Source organism: Ptychodera flava, chromosome 12 (genome assembly GCF_041260155.1).
Source record: "Ptychodera flava strain L36383 chromosome 12, AS_Pfla_20210202, whole genome shotgun sequence".
Taxonomy (NCBI): Eukaryota; Metazoa; Hemichordata; class Enteropneusta; family Ptychoderidae; genus Ptychodera; species Ptychodera flava.
In genome coordinates, this window is record NC_091939.1 from 32,732,229 (window position 1) to 32,751,558 (window position 19,330).

The window sequence follows — 19,330 nt, forward strand, 5'->3', positions numbered from 1 at the left end:
GGCTAAAATGCCTCTCTATTGTTCCTCAGGAGATTTAATTGGATGGCTGGCAAGTCTTAACACCTATCAAAGTTTTTGATTTACTGCTTTTTCCTGTTTGATATTAATGATTGACATCCATTTCTGTACAACAGTTCAGGACATCTGGTTAAGCATAGAAAGTGTGAAATACATTCACAGCTCATTCAAAATGTATTGTATTCAAACTTTAAGATTGACACTTTGAAATTCCTATCTTACAACTGACATGCCAACAATTTCATTAAAACACAGAATGACTTAAAATATAAATGTATGTAAAATATAACATATATATATATATATATATATATATATATATATTACAGTATTATATTATTACATATTACAGTTGTCGCGTGCGGGGGGGGTCATCCTGTTTTCAAAATTTGGAATAGGGGGGTCACCCTGTTTTCAAAATTTGGAATAGGGGGGTCAGCCACTTTTTGACGTCGGCAAAAAATAATCCACCGCCCCCCCCCAGGCCGAAGAAACTGACCAGTCCCTAACATGGTTTCCTCGGGGTTCCCTTTGGAGACAGTAATGACAGTGTCGACATATATCTGTATATCAAGAAATACTGCACAAAATTTTATAAATCTTTTCAGTAAAGACAATCTCAGAACATTTTGATGATACTGTGAGTGTCATGTCTATTATTTGCTCATTTGCATATTTAACAATTTTTTGTAATTAGTGATATAACTCCGAAATTCCTGCACCAAATTCGGTAAAACCTGCCACAAATATTGGTCTGATAGATATCTAATTGTACTAAGAAGCATTGAGCAGTGTCACGTTAATAAACAGCTAATTTGCATATTTAGTGAAGTTTGTACTTAGCGGTTATAACTCCGAAATAACAGCATCAAACTAAATGGAAGCTGCTGCAGATAGGTATCTTACTATGTTGCGAAAGGTTCATTTGCATATTTAATGAAGGTTTTATTAGTGATATAACTCTAAAATTATGGCATCAATTTGGTGAAACCTGCTACAGATATTGATCTGATAAATATCTAATTGTCGCGTGAAGCACTGAACAGTGTCAAGTCAATAAAGGGTTCATTTGCATATTTAATGACTCTGTAATTAGTGATATAATTCCGAAATTACAGCATCAGATTTGATGAAACCTGCTACTGATGTTGATCGATCTGATAGATATCTAATTGTCCCATGAAGCATTCAGCAGTGTCAAGTAAATAAACAGCTTATTTGCATATAAAATGAAGTTTTGTACTTGGTGGTTTAACTCCGAAAGTACAGTGGGAAAGTTGACGAAACCTGCTACAGATGTTGATCTGATTGGTATTTGATTGGTCTATGGAGCAATTAGCAGTGTCGAATTCATTAATGCTCTTTGCACATATTATAAACTTTCTAATGAAACATTCACCTCCGAAATTACAGCACCAAATTTGACGAAACCTGCAATAGATATTTACTGTACTGCGAAGCATTTAGCTGTGTCAGAATAATTCATGGTTCCTTTCCCTATATTATAACAGTAATATACCAATATTACCTACAAAATTACAAACAAATGTTATGAAAGTTGCTACAGATATTCATCTGGTAGATGTCGGATTGTACCGCGAAACATTGAGCTGTATTACATTAAGAAATATCTCATTTGCGTATGTCATAAATTTTTGTAATTAGTAATGTTGACTCCAAACAAAAAGATAAAACGAAAAAGGTATTTACAAAACTAAAATCGAGTGTACAATGCACAGAAAATAAAAAGCAAACAAAATAACAAGAATGGCATTCAAAAAATAACATATCTAACGTCATTCTCAAACGAATCACAAACAATATCAATATCATGATTGTTACAAACCATTCAATAAATTGTTCATACATCTGTTAATTGGAGAAAATTTTAAAATATTGAAACGGCTACGCCGCAAAGCTTTGCCAAGCGCATTAGGACAAAGTTTCGATAAAACATCTGGTAAGTCCAAAAAACCCAGTTGCACACTTGTGAGTAAAGACATTATGTCCAGATGAGACCAACGTTGCTCCAAGGTTGGTGATTGAAATATAGTATATAGGGCTTCATAATGGTCAGCATGATATGAAATATGATTTTTGAAACATATATTTTATGAATTGACGTTGAATAATTTCCAATATTTCCATATCTGATTTTGCCAAGGGTTCCAGACAGCAGAACCACACTCGAGGCGGCCCCTCACAAGGGAAATATAAAGATATTTAAAAGTTTGAACTTGAGAAAAATTCTGAGACTTTCGTTCCACTAAACCCAACATTCTGAATGATTTATTTACGGTAAAAGAAATGTGATATGATTCCTTAGATTTTAAATGAAAAGAACTCCTAAATCTGTCAAGTTTTGCAGTCTGATAAGAATGGTTTCTCAAATACAACAGTCAAAACCAAGTAAAATCCTCTTGTTGGTAAAGGAAATCACAAAACATTTTTGACATTAAAATAAAGTTTTTATGATTGGCACTAAAAGGCGACTCTATTCATATCTTCTTGAAATCTTACACAATCTGAAATAGATTTTGGCATCGTAAGCATACAAGAGACATTAAGAATGTAAACAAACACAGGCTAAATCAATTACATAAATACTGAACAACAGTAGACCTTAAATTATACAATAATTCCGTTGTGTAAATTGTCCAAAATTCGTGTAAAGATTCATGTTCATCACAAAGGAAAGTCCGACATCTTTCTCAAACAATTTCTACTAAAACGCATTTCTCATAAAAAAAATGCTCAAATTTACATAGATTGTAGTCAAAAATGGGAATTCCCCCTCTTATATCGTATAATATTACCAAGACAACAAAAGAGATTATCTCAGATAAACGACAGCACGGTTGCCAACTGAATACAAGGCTCGGAAACAAATAGAAGTAAATGACGCCAGAATATATACATTCGGATTCTAATAGCTATCAGATTTCACTTTTAATAATTTGCTAATCTCTGTATCACTTTCTCAAAGTACAATCGATTTCAGCAAATGAATATTTGTGATAAACGTAATTTTTCTCGGTTCAGAAATCAATTTCTTTCCGTGGATTTATCACTGATCGGAAACTCGACCATGATCTTGGAGAATATCTAGGAACAATCACGCTACGGGAGCCAATAGAAGTAGTTTTGGTGACTTTTTTCCTTAAATTACAAAATGATGACGTAGCGGAAGTACAATAACAACTCTGCTCACGAAAGATGCTTGCGTATGAAGTGTCCGAAAATCGCTCGACAGTTTTCCAGCTGTCAAGCCATGGGTCGTACATCTCAAATAATGGACATGTGGTGAGATCAACGTCACCTGAAATCAGTTTGTCATAGTCACTATTACCGCCAACTGCATACAAGGTACCGTTCACTACACCAAGAGCAACGCCATGTCTGGGCGTTTGGAGAGATGCCACAGAATACCAACGATTCATTCTCGGCTCGTAGCATTCTACACTATCTAGGCATTTATTGCCATCGTACCCCCCAGCACAGTAAAGCCGTTCATCATAGGCGACCAGACCGTGACCACGACGAGCAGTCTGCAGAGGAGCCATTTCTGTCCACTGCCCTGTTCTATGATCATAAGCCTCTACAACATTCAAAGACGTGTAGGAGACGTTGTATGATTCTGTTTCACGTTTAAATTTCTTTAGAGATGGAAAGCTAAAGCAAATATCTGACTCCGTTTCTGATTTAGACTGCTCAGGGGTAGTGCACTTATTGACCACACTAATGCCTCCACCAACAGCAAACAATCGATTTGCAATGACCGCCGCCCTAGTGGAGTCACGTGGATGGGCCATTGAATGCACAATATTCCATGTAGACGCACCGCCTTCTAAATCAAAGCATTCAACACTACTAGGATCAACGTCGGTAGCTGATCCACTCTCCGCTGAATTATCTGGATGAATCATGCCTCCACCGACCGCATAAATGCGACCATTATACAAAGCAGAACCAAGATCCAAACGAGCAAACTTCAGTCGTGGAAGATCGTCTTCTTTTCCACTGTATATATCAATAGCAACAAAACGTTTCCCTTGATCGCGACATGTTGGGCCTACTAAGAAACAGTATTCTTTGCTGACACATTTCTCTGCTTTGTAAGTGGCAAAGGAATAACGTTCCTGTTCTATGCCCCCAACAGAAAGCAACGAGTTTGCTGTCTGAACTATAGAATTCAAGAACAGCTTATGGTCTAGGGAACGTGTTCCTCGTTTGTACATTTTTCCACATTCTGTAAACTGAAAGGAGCAAACAGATGTGGATGAAGAGCTATCAAATCCATCAACCAGTGGAATGATTAATCCAAAGGGCGATGATACAACCTTTTGGAAGTCAGAATCTTCTTCAGAGCTCAGCTTTGAACGTTTACTGTCACAGGGATCTTTATCAGACACTCTGTCCAAAGCTTTACAAATTTCTAAGTCTCCATCGTTTTCAGTACGTGTCTTCTGTACAAAGTCCTTTGAGGTACTTGGTTTGTTATCACCAACTTCGTCAGGACTGTTTGTAGTCTGTTTAGCTTTTGCAATCTTATTTTGAACGATTCGCCTCTGTATAACATCTCTGTGGTTTGGTAGTAGTACTTCCTTCATGTAGTTTGGTGGTATTCTTGCTATAGGGAGATATTTTAGGATTTCCCGCAAGTGTTTTTCTCTACTTATCATATCTCGCTCGAGCCAAGACAGAACAGCCTCAAATAATTGGACAGGAAAGGCATTTGTAACAGACTTTCGTCGGAGTAATGGCAGCAGATGAGAATGAAATGGTGCATCCATAAGTTCTCCACCTTCCACAACATGTGGAAAATGTCTGATCGCCATCTTGTCGGCCGTTCGCTTTAGATTGCCTAAATCATGAAAATCGGCAAACACTGATATCCCAATACAATTGTAGGGACATAATTCATTGGCAAGATGCGCAGCACATGCCTCCTTCACTTTATGTAGCTGAAGGAAGCTTGCTGCGGACAGAAGTCCTTGGACGTTACAGGAATCGACCTGTAACTTCCTAGTGTAAGCAAACTCAACTAACACCTTTGCTGCAAGAGGTTCACACTCTTGTAATTTGATTGTTTTCTGTCTGCGCTTAGAAGAGACACCTACTGATGTCGAGAAAAGAGTTTGGAAGAATGGGCTAAGCGACGCTAGCACTACCCGATGAGCAGGTATTTGCTCTGTTCCTATATCAAGGACAACGTCACACATTTCACTGTTTTTCCACATTTTATGCAATCTATGAAGCAAGATCTTATCGTCCTGTTCATAATGTAACCTTGTCCCCGAGTTGTTGTGCCTTCTGTGTCGTGACGATGGCGTACGTGTCCTGTCTTGCTTTGCCGATGAACTTGAGGCGCCCGTAACATGTTCATTATTTTTGGTCCAACATGGTGCATCTGGTGGAACCTGTAGGTTACAATAGGAAGTACATACGTTTTCAATTTCAAATTCTGTCTCAAATTTCCTTGAAATGGTTGTTATGACTATTATTATTTGTGCGCCGGAGTTACTTTCTGTTATTCAACTTTCTGTTATTCACTCAATGAACTTTTAACAATACAAAATGTCCTTAGTATTATCAACAACAATACAGTCTACCTAGCAACAGGTTTATTGTTACAAATTTCACCGAGATTGCAAGGTACATATTTACGTACGTACATACGTCTACTGTAATTAGGATTTGTCTGTATGTCTCTGTCCGTCTGTCTGTATCTGTTTGTCTGTCTGTCGTGTTTTTTTGCCTTTGTCTATATCTGTCTATCTGTCTGTCTCTCTTCCTTTGTCTATCTCTCTCTGTGTCTGCCTGTCTGTCTGTCTGTCATGAGAAATGTGGATGACTAGATTCTATGAGAGGTGGAAGAGATGGTCCTGAGGCCTTCTAACATACAAACTGAAAATTGCTGTTCGACAGAAGGAAAGCGTATGTAGGAAACTTCAAGTGTATAAGAATGAAGACGGATATTGATGCTCATAAGTTGGCAGTTTACATGTTGCTAATGACCCGTATTTGAGGGGGATTATACAAGTGCTAGAAAAAAGTTCGCAAAGCTAGCGTTCACAATAAGTGAGCCCCCTAATATTATTGGTGTATATCAAAGAGCGCGTTGTTCACCCTATAATAGACACGTACCTCATTGGAAATGGGTCGACTCGGTCTACAACTAACTCGGTCGAAACTAGCGCTAGCAAAAGCGCCCAATCCCTCCCAAAACTTCGCAGAAACCTACTCACAAGACTAAGCGTGAGTCACGGTTCTGGGCTTTGAATAAACGTATCCGAATGTAACGCGGCCTTAGTATTCGTAATCAACAAGGGCAATAAAAATTTCCGCCTGACATCACAACTCGACAGAAACCAAAGCACTTATTTAAATATAAATTTTTACTATAACCAAAACGGGATTCGAACCCCACACACTCACGGCAACATCGCCTAGCTGCTATGCCTCACACAAAACCAGCCGGCCACCGCTTCCAACCCAAAAAGAGTTGGTCACAGTAACCTGATCCTGTATTTTAGCCTTACGCAGAGCATTTAGTTAAGTAACATTTTTTTGTCTTTATGTCCTAGTATGAGCCAAAGTCCCTCCATCACGTGATGAAGGAACCTAAGGGTTAGCAATCTTTTATAACTATTGTCTTTTCGACCTACTTGCGATTTTCAATAATTATAGAAGGATTTGTAATTCTTCAACAACAAACTTCAGATTTTCAAGCTAAAGAGACAAACAAAAAAGGCAGAAAAAGAAGGGGATAAAGGATTAAAATTGATCATCTTTTTTCATCGATATTTATCCTCGTTTTCGCATTATTCGTGAATCCCTTTGCTTTTTTCATTGGCAGAACAATAGTGCTTGGTTTTTGCCAAACGAAACCAGAAGAGGTCTGCTTCACATACGACATAAGACTGGACAAAAGACGAGCCAAGGCATTATCGCACTGTCATAAGCCACTAATTCTTTCATTTAGGTAGAAAACAAACCGAAATTAAACGTATAAGAGACGCTAACGAAAGTATTCGAGTTATTCAAGTACAGACAGGGAGAGAGTTCGTCAATGCCTGTGGATTGGATTTTGTTGGAGGTAAGTTATCAGTAATTGGAAAAACTTGTCAAATATTTGCCAGTTTTTGTCGGAACTTGTTTAACGTAAACCTCATTTCTTTATCAATTTATCACTGTTAGGTTTGTGTTGTTCTGTTGTGTTTCTGTTTAAATAGATTTGACTATCGGGTTTCGTTACTAAATAGTTTTCTAACAATATTCATTTTTAGCAATTTTTGTGTATTGGGCGAGTCGCAATAAGTGAAACTTGTGCCATTATCACATAATGCATTGTGCATTGATGATTTGCGATAGTTGGCATGTTTGGTACGCCTTACAGTTGTTTCATGCAACTGCAGGAGTGCTATATGTACCATGCATACAAAGGCTGTTTTAATAACATTATACTTTTCAAGTTTGAGAGGGTATCCAACCATTCCTTGAAAGAAAATCAGTCTTTTGTCAGCCTTTTTACAGGTTCCAGAACCCAACACATTGTAGACCAAATACGTCCGCATTGATCTAAAAAGTGGACGACATCAGGTAACGCATAAAAACTATTTGCCAAGTGTCAGTACAGCTAGTGTGAGATTGTTTCTGACCAAGTTGAAAAAATAGGTACAGACCGAGCCGCCTTGTGGCCGAGTTGATTTTTGATTTTTGACTTGAAGCCATGTGGGGAGATGTAAAATCAGTGAGAATAATATTGGTCCACTGACCTAAATAAATTTGGGTGAAATGTTGCCAATTTTTACACACTGAGTACGGCCTGTAAGGTAGCAACTAAACAATTGGATTCTAGTTGGGTGAAAATTGTAGAGTTGCAATTTACTAAGAAGAATGGTTTAACTGAATCAAAAAGCTTTGGAGAGGTCCAACATAAGAAGAGAGGAAATTTTCTTATTGTACAGATTATCAAGGATGTCATTGGTTTAACACTGTAGTAAAGTAGCTGTAGAGTGATTTGTACGAAAACAAGAATAAGTTGGAAGAAATGTTGTTTGATTCTAAAAATAAACTTAGCTGGTTATAGACTAAATGTTCAAGAACTTTACACGGGGTAGGGAGTAGTGAAATTGGACGGTAATTTGTAATATCTTGCTTATCTTTTTCCGTTTTTAAAAACAGGAATAATTTTAGCTTTCTTCTAGTCAGTAAACATTATTTCCTCAGATATATTGCATTGCAATTTGATGTGACCCAATTTCTGTCTGGCAGCTGCTTTTCATTTTAGGACACGTGTTCACACATGTGAGCTTATGTTGCAGCAATGTCTGTCTGTCTGTCTGTCTGTCTGTCTCTGGGCTCGATATCTCAAAAACGGCTCATTAGATGAGAATCAAATCTAATACGCAGATTCTGTTCGAGAATGACAAGAACTGATTAGTTTTTGGTGGGTATGGCTTGCATATTTCATGCTCATTTGCATAATTAATGATTTTAGAAAAAACAGACATACAGAGAGAACGGCTGCACAGAATTTGATGACATTTTCTACAAATGTGATCACACAAGGATTTATCTGAAAGTCATTAAGCATTTTTAAGTAAGCCGATTCCTAATTTGCGTATTAAATGAACTTCCCTTATGGGGGTCATATATCTTGATTGACTTGACCAAAATTGACGAAATTTGCTATGTACATGCAATATACTATGATACAACAATATTGATAGTCATTAAGTATTTTTTACTAAAGCAATTTCCATATTCAATGAACTTTCCTAATTAGGGATATACACCTGGATTTAACTTGATCAAAGCTGGTGAAACATGCTATGCACATTGATGATAGGTTAAAACAATATTGAAAGTCATTTAGTATTTTCACTTCAACGAATCACTAATTTGCATAACAAACTTTGAACAAACTTTCCCAATTAGGGATATATATCTTGATTGGCATGATGAAAGATGACGAAACTTGATATATATGTATATATATATATATATATATATATATATATATATATATATATATATATATATATATATATATATATATATATATATTTGAGATACACAATCTTGAAAGTTGTTTTAGCAGTTTTGGATAAACTTTACTAATTTGTATATTATCGAACTTCCCTTATCAGCGATATAAATCTGGACCGACATGACCAAAGTTGCCAAAACTTGCAATGAACATTAAAGGTACTAAGGTAGACGCTTATTAGATGTCATTTAACATTTTACTATAGCAAATTACTAATTTGCTTCATTAGGAATATATATCTTGATTGGCATGATCAAAATTGGTGAAACTTGCTCTGTGTTTTGAAGAAACTATAATGACCAAAAGTCGGTTTAGATTCTTTTAACATCTAATTTCTAATTTCCATATCCAACTAACTTTCCTAGTAAGAGATATAAATCTGGAATCAAAGTTAACAAAATGTGTTATGTACATAGAAGATACTACGATATAACAATATTGAAGTCATTTAGTATTTTTATTTTAGCTAATCACTAATTTGCGTATTTAACGAACTTTCCTAATTAGTATATCTGGATTGACTTGACCAAAGTTGACGAAACTTGCTATGTATATTGTAGTTACGATGATGTAATATTACCAAAAGTCATTTTTGATTTTGTAAAACATCTTATTACTAATTTGCATATTTAACGAACTTTTCTAATTAGGGATATATCTTGATTGACTTCATCAAAGTCGATGAAATCTGCTATGCACATTGAAGAATTTATTATAAAATATTAATAACAGTTGTCTAGCATTTTTACATTAAAAAGCTACTTATTTCCATATTTAACTAATTTTCCCAATAAGGGATATGAGACAGGAAGGACTCTAAAATCAGTTGATGAAACTTGCTATGTAAATTGATGAGACAATGTATATTTTGCATTTACACGTCAACTAATGCATAATTCGTATATCTAATGACCTTTCACAGTTTGGCATATAGCTTGAAGAACTTGACCACTGGCAATTACACTTGCTATATTAAGTGGTGATACAATGACAGCTGTCAAAGAATTTAGTATTTTTGTTTGAGCTGATTACATATTTTATATACTTAATGACCTTTGAGTTACGGTAGTCTGCGGTGAATATTGTTTATGATGTTGATCATAATACTTTCAATGAAGTTGCAAAACATGTGCCAAAAGTTAAAATTAACACACAACTGCAATATGTACTGAAACATGTGAGCATTTTCAGTTCATATCTGGTCTTGTGTAGTTTATAATTCGCGTCTCATCATGGTTTGGGTGTCCTCTATGCTGTATATATCTAAGTCTTTCATATTTGATGTAAAAATGTCATAGTTTTGGCAAAGTTATCAAAGTGTGCGACTTTGCGAAATGCTGACATTTCTGTTAATACCTACGTCCAGTCAAATTGTCAACAAATGCCCTACACAAGTACGTTAAATCTGAAAATGAATCAATCATGAAATAATCGATGCTCATGGCCCCATAAATGGGCAGATTGTCATCCGTTGTAATCTTCTTATCACTTCTTAAAAGTATAACATTATCTTATTACAATGTAGAAATACAACATTATATATCACTGCAACTACATTAGTAATAATCGTTTTTGTGACGATCAGATCAGATCCCGGCGAAGCATGTACAGGGATAAGATAGGCAGGGGATAAAAACAGGAGTGCACCGGTTCACATTTCCGTTGACCCTCTAGAACATCACACTGGAATAACCAGAGAAATCCGATGACGTCATGTGACGTATCTATGACGCGTTCTGACATAGATGGCCCGGAAGGAAACACGTGGATAGCTGGCTACAGTGAAGCAACTTAGAGATGCCTACAAAAATATTGAAGTCCCTAAGCAAAACGTCGGTGGTGCGCGATTTCGAGTCAAAAGTGAGAGCTAGTCAAAAATGGAAGTTCGTAAAGTTGAAAATGCGGTCGGAATTAAAAAATGACAGTTGGTAAAAATGGGAGTTCGTAAAGTTAAACATGCAAGTTCGAGTCAAAAAAGGGGGGTTTGTAAAGTTGAAAATGCGACTGCGAGTCAAAACTGGGAGTTAGTCAAAAATGGGAGTTCGTCAACTTCAAAATGTGACAAAATCAATTATCAAAGACAATAAACATTCAACATATTCACGAAGGGCATACAAAGCCTTATGTTTTGTCAAATCTTTTAGAAAATTGGTGGCCACAAGTGCAATGAATTGTAAATAACCTTACACAAATCGTACTTAATGGATTGGATTTCACTTGTAAGACAGGCCCAAATATACAGAAACTAATGCTTCCTTGCACCACAATGTATAAAATACCTACCGCAGGTAATATGCTCTCTTCACCCTTTCGGTAGCCTTTATAAGACACCGCTGAATGTCTTTATTGTTTTTTGATATGAAAGCTGGCTCAATGGTAACATACGATGCATTTCTGTCTTCATAGCTGATGTCATGTGAGACTTGGTAACTCGCTGGCATCTGGAACATAAATAACATACCATGAATGTCTGAAATAGGGGGATGTTTGGCTTATTCTTTCCAAGAGAAACTGAAAAAGGGGCTTTTGTCAAGGTTAATTAAACTTTCAAAATTTACCCTAAGTATACATTATTGACATAACACTAATTTGGGATAATTGGATGGTGAAGTAATGTCGATATTGCAACATTCAGCTATATGGCACCTGATGATTTTGAGAAATTTGCAAAATATCAAAATCCAATTATCCCAAATTAGTTCCAATCGTGTTGCATGATGAGCTGCAATTTTATCTATCCATTTTTTTCATATAGCTTCACCAAGGATATGAGGGGGATAAAAATGTAAAGCCGCAATTTTCAATCACAGGTTCTCGCATTAGTGGAGTTCTCTTCCCATTCAAACACTTGACCAGTACGATGTTTGATTTCTATAACATTAATCACACAAACTGATCTCAACCTTTTTTCACCTTGCTATCCTGCAAACAGAGTTTATACAAGCATTTGATTGACTGTCGGTTCAAATCGTCAACTTTTCCCAACAACCAACGTCAGCATTTTCTGAAAAAATTGTCTTCCAGTCGCGTTAGAATTTGAATATAACCACAGAGTTCGATCGGCAGCAGCTTCGCGCTAACCACTTGGCATTCTGGCATTTTCTGGAGCGTGTGCCCGCGTGTTGCCTGTTTGGTGTCAAGTTACAGAATGAACGCCGCCATAGCTTCGCGTCCTTTTAAAGGGAGGCTCCGCCTTTAAAGCGACTATACAGATACAAAAGAAGACGTTTTGCCTCATCAATTTTTAAGCAAATTGAGAAAGAAGGCGCACTTCTTGCATGATGTTTTGTAAATCTTCATTTTTTTATGTTTTATAATAATGCATAGTTAGCATAACTCGTATCATAAGCATCCTTAGAATGAATTGCTAAATTTTGCGATGGGAAAAAGTTGCAAATCAGTGTGCAAACGAAAAAATAAAGGAGTGTTTTGACTAGGCCTAGCCAGTGTAAGATTAATAGAATCTCACACTCCCAAGGACTTGGGATCAGATTTATCACACGAGTCGGGGATACTTTGTCTCACACTCGCCTGCGGCGCGTGTGAGACAAAATATCCCCAACGAGTGTGAGAAATCTGATCCCAGGTCCTTGGTGTGTGAGATTCTTTTTCTCACATGACCACAAAATGCGTTAAATTGACACAGGAAACATTGAATGTTTAACTGTATCGGCGACTATCCTACCTTATGACCATCTATAGTATTCCGTGTCACTAACGCAAACTCCGTGGCGAGTTCCACTGCCGATACTTGAACTTCTGCTACAGACGAGATGTCCAACAAAAAATGCTGTATGTTCCAAGTGGCCTATGTTCACAAGTTATTTGGAAAATTCGGCCTTTTCTGTGAGTCTGTCAATGACGTATAACATGAACTAAAATCTTGACAACGCTGTCGTCTGCCCCCGTACTCTTGCGCGTTGAACGAAAGGTTGTTTATCATCCAATCAGAGCTGGTGTAATATATACTGCAGAGTGTGGACGGTTTCTGAGAGTGTGGGATCGATTTTTCCCAAACTGTCGATCCCACACTCCCAGCGGCCAGGAATGTGAGAAAATGGATTTCAAGCATGTCAAAGGGCGTGCTCAATCCCTATTATTGAGTTTCTTTGTGAGAAATTCAAAAACAGAATGATAAGAGTATCAAAAGGAGTGTGACAATTAAGCATGGACATAGTATATTAACGTATAAGCATCGATAACACTTAATCCACGGGCATACTAAATGCTATAATCTGTGAGGTTATCGGCAAAATCATAGTGTGTGAATTTGCTAAAATAACAGCATTCTTCGTTGAATCAAAGTCAAGACCTGCCGTACCTACTAATCCAGCGAAGAAGTTGGCGATTAGCTGAATTCAAACAAGTGTTGAATCATCAACTATTCAAAGAAATTCGATGTCTTAATTTGGAACCAGCTTGCACTTGTGGCTTTACAATGAGTGCAAGGGGAACTTATTAGTGGGCATTGGGATCTTTTAGTCTGTGTGTACAGAACCCAGACAAATATTGAATCCAGGAAATATTTGATCAAACAGTCCCATTCCTCATGATAGCATGTTGTTTGCGCAAATAAAAATCATTTAATAAATTCTCAGGGCTTCAAATTAACAGTAGTCCATGTCAAATGACAACCGAACCTGACCGCGGGACTACTTATTTCTGGAAATAGTCGTCTCATAGGACTACCGCTTATAAGTGTCATAGAGTGAAACACATCGTACAGCTGAATTGGAATTGTTGGCTTCAAGATGCCTTGCAAACATTTTCAAACATTAAACAACGATCATCTCTAAACCTGGCGAAATTTGAAGAAAAGAAGAAGACTCCCCCTGAAGTACAATACTCCCATTTGACAATGTTGCAACACTCACTGCTCGTCGACGAACGCATTCTCGTCCCCGCTCAATGATGGTAATACGAGTGTAAGTGTCATTTTGAATCTCTTGTATGGTGCATCCTTTCTTCCCGATCAGACGACCTATGAGATTATCCTGAGAAATGAAGATTAGATTAGTACTTTGGTTTTTGTCTACAAGAAAATTGTCATCTCTCTCTCTTTCTTTCTCATTGTCTGTTTGTCTGTTTCTTTCTATCTCTGTCTCTCTGTCTCTCTGTCTCTCTCTCTCTCTCTCTCTCTCTCTCTCTCTCTCTCTCTCTCTCTCTCTCTCTCTCTCTCTCTCTCAATATTGAAGAATGAATCACAAAAATCAAACTCAAAGATACATATAATAAAACCTACAATTTCACTCTGCAAAGGACTGTTTAAAATAAGAAATTCGAAACTGTCTCATACACAAAAGTTTTGACCTCTTATGGAATTCTACACGACGTTGAAGAGCTATCATGCCAGACATAAGCCTGTCAAACAAGTAAAATATGCATATTCAATATTTCTTTTAATAATATGAACATGACCGTGCAAATTTTAGTCTAAATTTTAGTCAAATTTAAGTATAGCTCGTTATTCTGCTTAAAGGTAATTAGCTGTATTTTTACTGTATTTCTGAATTTTGAATCAATATTTTCCATTTGAAAACTATGATTTCTTGTCCCGCTCTTAAAATTATGCTGAATTCTCCAGTATTCGACTTATCTATGTAACCTTTATAATTCTTTACTGTCCAATTTTACTGTGACACTGAATATCGGTCTCAAATTAATGATCACCATTTGCATTGTAAAAATAGGTTGTTCGTTTTCTTCTCTCGAAAAAATATTAAAAAGGACAAAGTACTGCCCTTGCAAACAAAAAACATCGGTACTATAGTCACTGTCACTGTAAACACATTTCCCGATGGAAAAAATAAAAAATTGATGAATTTGAGTTAGGCGATCCAACAAACGCATGAGAGTTTTGCATTACAACAAAATTTACCGAAAGCAAAAGGGAAACAATATTATATTATATTCGGCCCACTGTCAAAATTTATGTATTTGGACTTTGTCATGTCGGTGTTGCATGTTGAACGAGTGAATTTGTCATCAAAGGGAAGACATGAACAACACGAGCGGCGTTGTCGTTACAGACAGGATCTTAATCTCGGTTCTCACCAGGCTGTGCGTAACTATGGATAAAAACTTGGTTTGTGCATTTGATAACGTTTTTCGGTTTCAAAGTACTGAGTTACCTGGGCAATGCAGCATTTGCAGTTCAATACTTAGTACAAGTATGATCAGCATAATCAGATTCAAGGGCTTGGTATACTTGGAAAGTGTTAAACTTTACCTCATTAGACTTGTAGTCCCGACCTCGTTCGATTCGCTGATGCAAGTAAAGTGAGCCGCTGGCGGCAGGGACAGACATGTCGTGGAACGACTCGTCGCTTAGCGACTCGATGCTGAGTCACACTGCCCAACGCTTGCGGTGCACTTCTCTGTGATAACTATGCAAGAGCGAAGCGACCGAGACTGTTAGACTTGTTACTGTGCTGAGAAGAACGAGCAAATCCATGAATACATCTTGGTCTTTTGTTTTGTGAGTGTAACGAAAGGCTTGTGACTTGTATTATCTAAATAAATGTTATGTCGTGTCATGTCATGTCGAAACAACACTGGCTTGACTTACATGTGGGTAATCGTCGACGGGAACATAAATTTTCACCATCGTTCTATCAGGATTGTACTGAGCACCAATAACTTGACATTCTGGTTCTTTCAATCGAGATATTTCTGCAGAAAAATAATACATATGATCCCCGAAATTTATAGTTAGTTTCAGGATTTCTATTCAAGAGCAGGTTGCACAACTATATCAGTTAAAAGAATTACCGCCACAACTTGTATTACTGACAGTGATAGACGATCATCACAATTTATATGACCATCGGCTCACGTACTTTTGGTTTCGCCCATTTACTTCTGGCTGATTCATCACAGTCAGACATTGATTAATTTGCGGAAAAACATTATGCTATACGTGTACATTGGCCGCTGACTAAAGTGAGTATACGTTACACTTACACTTACAATGTAAGTGTACTAAACGCATACATAGATTGTGTTGATAGGTTGAATCACGGTCCCTCTATCACGTGGCTGAATACTGAGTATTTCAACATAATAAGATGCAAAACAAGAGATTGGAGTTAATACAAAAAGTAAAAATACTGAAAAGTATCAAACTATACGTTTGTAATATTGTCAAGGGTGTATGACCGGAAAAATTGTAGCTTTTTCTACTGCTTTTGTATAAGGGATTTTCGAATTCTGGTTACTAGAATTGTCAAATGTTTTCCTTCAGAAAAAAGATGGAGTCACCATGCTAGTTTATCTACAAACATACAATGAAAATTAAATTTTACTGTTTTTCATGAAAATCAACCAAAATTCAATATATAATTCATTCCTTTAAAGATAATGCAGTGAATGAAATGTTCACATTATAATACTACATTAACACAAAAGTAAAATTATGAACAGTAGATTCTAATTAAAATGAAACAATGTGTGAAAAGGCCTTAATGGATGTTTTATTTTTTACCAAATTTGCCATTTTTACACCCAAAATTTCAGAGTTTTATTTGATAGAATATTTCAACCTTCCGGTATCGTCAATTTTGTAAAACTTTAATAAGTAACATCCATGTTTCGTACTATTTAGAAAAGTTTTTCTTCGGTAGGTCAGTTTTTCACTAATTGGCAAAGTGTAGCCAGGAATTCACAATTTGTATACTCTATCATGATCGTCATTTTGGGTGCTTTTCAGTGGGTTTTCTTGACTAGATCAGGTTTGGATTAACTGGAGTCGGCCTTGCACGTGCAGATAAATCCAAAAATTCCACTGATGCATTTAAAAATGAATCATATATAGTTTTTTTATATATGGCATTTATGCGTCATCATATGCAGAAATAAGAAAACGAAAGAAACACATACATACATACATACATACATACATACATACATACATACATACATACATACATACATACATACATATATATATATATATATATAATATATATATATATATATATATATAGGCATATATATACCATATATATATATATAATATATATATATATATATATATATATATATATATGTATATATATGTATATATATATATATATATATATATTACTTGTACTTGAATGAGATTAATGTCTATATTGCTCTGCTCTTTCGATTTCGCACCGAGCACTCTACGTGCGCTTATACTATGCTTATACATAGGACAAACAGGAGTCATCGACGTACAGAGCGAACAAATTCTGACTTCTGCTAGCTTTCAGTTTGTCGAGACACGTAATGCGACTCCTCTTATATATACTTACCCGCATCGAGCAGTCTTATGGAGTTGACGAAGGTCGTGTCAAGGCCCATTTCGACTATTTTGTCCTTTTCTTTGATAAGATCTCGAATTTTAACTTCATTTTTCCCGTACAGGTTCCCGACAACTTGTGCAGCCATATTGCCGTGTTCCAACGTATGTTAGTATTGTTACCTTATCACAATGACGCCTGACAAAGAGTTCGTAACTACTTCCGGGTATGCACTTGAGTTCGCCAGTGATTGGTTCTTGTGTTCTATACAATGGGGTGCTATCCCTAAAACAACAGCCACTTTCTGAGAATTGCGTTTTTCCGAGTATGACATACCTACTGTTGTGTTAAATTCAACATGTTGATGCATTGGTTGCATTTGCTGAAGCCGACGCGTACGAGACATAGAACACATACGTACAAAATTACATCATGGACTATGAATCTTCGCTTGACGGGTGAACAGCCCTAAGCAGTAACAAATTCAGTGCATTCAACGAACATTTTGGTTCTTTTTTGAACGTTACACAATTAAAAACCTCTTCTTTCACTTTGCTTTCCAGAGAACTCCCTCAATTCCACTTACGTCCCAACTTTCGTTTTGATTTCCAGGTAAACCAGACAGTCGTATTATCATACTGGAGGTCGAGGCCTTCATTTAAATCATTCGATGCTCTTCATTACTTCACGTGTTCACACACGTGAGCTAATGTCTCAGCGGCGTCTGTCTGTCTGTCCGTGTGCGTGTGAGTGAATGTGTGTGTCAGTCTGTTTGTCTGTTTACACGATAACTCAAGAACACCTGAACGGATTCAAGTCAGATTTGGTAGACAGGTACCATATGCTCATGAAAAGTACTAATTAAATTTTGGTTAGTGTGGCTTGCATATTAATGAAGTTATGAAATACCATTTTACCGAGCGGTTCTGTCTGTGGCCTCTCAGCTAGGCGACTGATGCCGTATGTTTTGGGTTCGAATCCGATTGAAAACTTGCCGTATTTTATATAATAGTTTCCTAAGGAGACAGTAATTACAGTTTCGACATATATCAAGAAATACTGCACAAAATTTAATGAAACTTTTCATCGATGACAATCTCAGACCATGTTGATGATACTATGAGTGTCATGTCAATTATCTGCTCATTTGCATATTTAATTAACTTTTGTAATTAGTGATATAACTCCGAAATTCCTACACCAAATTTGATGATAACTGCTTCAAATATTGATCTGATAGATATCTAATTGTACTGAGAAGCATTGGGCAGTGTCAAGTTAATAAATAGCTCATTTGAATATTTAATGAAGTTTTGTAATTAGTCATTTAACTCCGAAATAACTTGACCAAATTTGATGAAATCTGCTGCAGATACTGATCCAACAGATATCTGACTGTGTTGAATAGCATTTAGTCGCGTAAAGTTAATAAGGGTTCATTTGCATATTTAATAAACTTTGTAATTAGTGATATAACTCTGAAATTACGGCACCAAAGAAAACATGGGTCAGCAAGTAGCATGGTATTTCGTTGTATTTCGTGCTTCTCAGATCCCAGAGTTTCAGCAAACATAGCCTGACTCTGTAATTTGCCAACAAGGAGCTAAATTACAGCTTATAAGAATTGTCTTTTTTCAAGACAGCACCTATAGAAGTCATACCAGAGTTAGAGATGCGGTTGATAATCTGAAATTCGATTGATAATCATCAAATTAAGCCACTCCCTATACCACTCACTATTCAGCACAGAAAACGCGTGCAATGTGTCATCGTCATGGTCTTATCCTGGCAATAGTTCCTAAAGATCTCAAACATATACAATGATTCTGTGACAAAGTTGCGATAAAAATATAGGTATATAGGTATTGTAAAATGGAAAAACGATAGTTTAAATTATAATAAACTGAAATAATGATCCAAAGAAGTAATATTTTGATAGTGATAGCACCCCTACATATTATGGTGCTGCCCATCTTTGCCAACTATCACG

General features: G+C 36.4%; 1 protein-coding gene across 3 annotated transcripts; it reads right to left on the minus strand.

Annotated features, from left to right (window-relative positions):
- Positions 1-1,075: 1,075 nt before the first annotated feature.
- LOC139145658 (kelch-like protein 3) lies at positions 1,076-17,525 on the minus strand. Of its 3 annotated transcripts, none has more exons than XM_070716943.1 (5): positions 17,353-17,525; positions 15,642-15,745; positions 13,948-14,067; positions 11,357-11,514; positions 1,076-5,438 (listed from the first exon to the last, which is right to left on the minus strand). In XM_070716943.1, the coding sequence occupies exons 1-5, from the start codon at positions 17,486-17,488 to the stop codon at positions 5,216-5,218; spliced, it is 741 nt and encodes a 246-aa protein (XP_070573044.1). In that variant the 5' UTR covers positions 17,489-17,525; the 3' UTR covers positions 1,076-5,215. The 3 variants fall into 3 exon arrangements, with proteins under 3 accessions (XP_070573044.1, XP_070573043.1, XP_070573042.1); XM_070716942.1 differs by having other exon boundaries at positions 11,357-11,507; positions 13,920-14,067; positions 17,353-17,498; XM_070716941.1 differs by lacking the exons at positions 13,948-14,067; positions 15,642-15,745; positions 17,353-17,525 and having other exon boundaries at positions 11,357-11,505.
- Positions 17,526-19,330: the final 1,805 nt, after the last annotated feature.

What these genes read in the sequence shown, in the direction of transcription:
- LOC139145658 (XM_070716941.1), bottom strand. Translation starts at nt 5,258, where the DNA reads ATGTGGAAAAACAGTGAAATGTGTGACGTTGTCCTTGATATAGGAACA.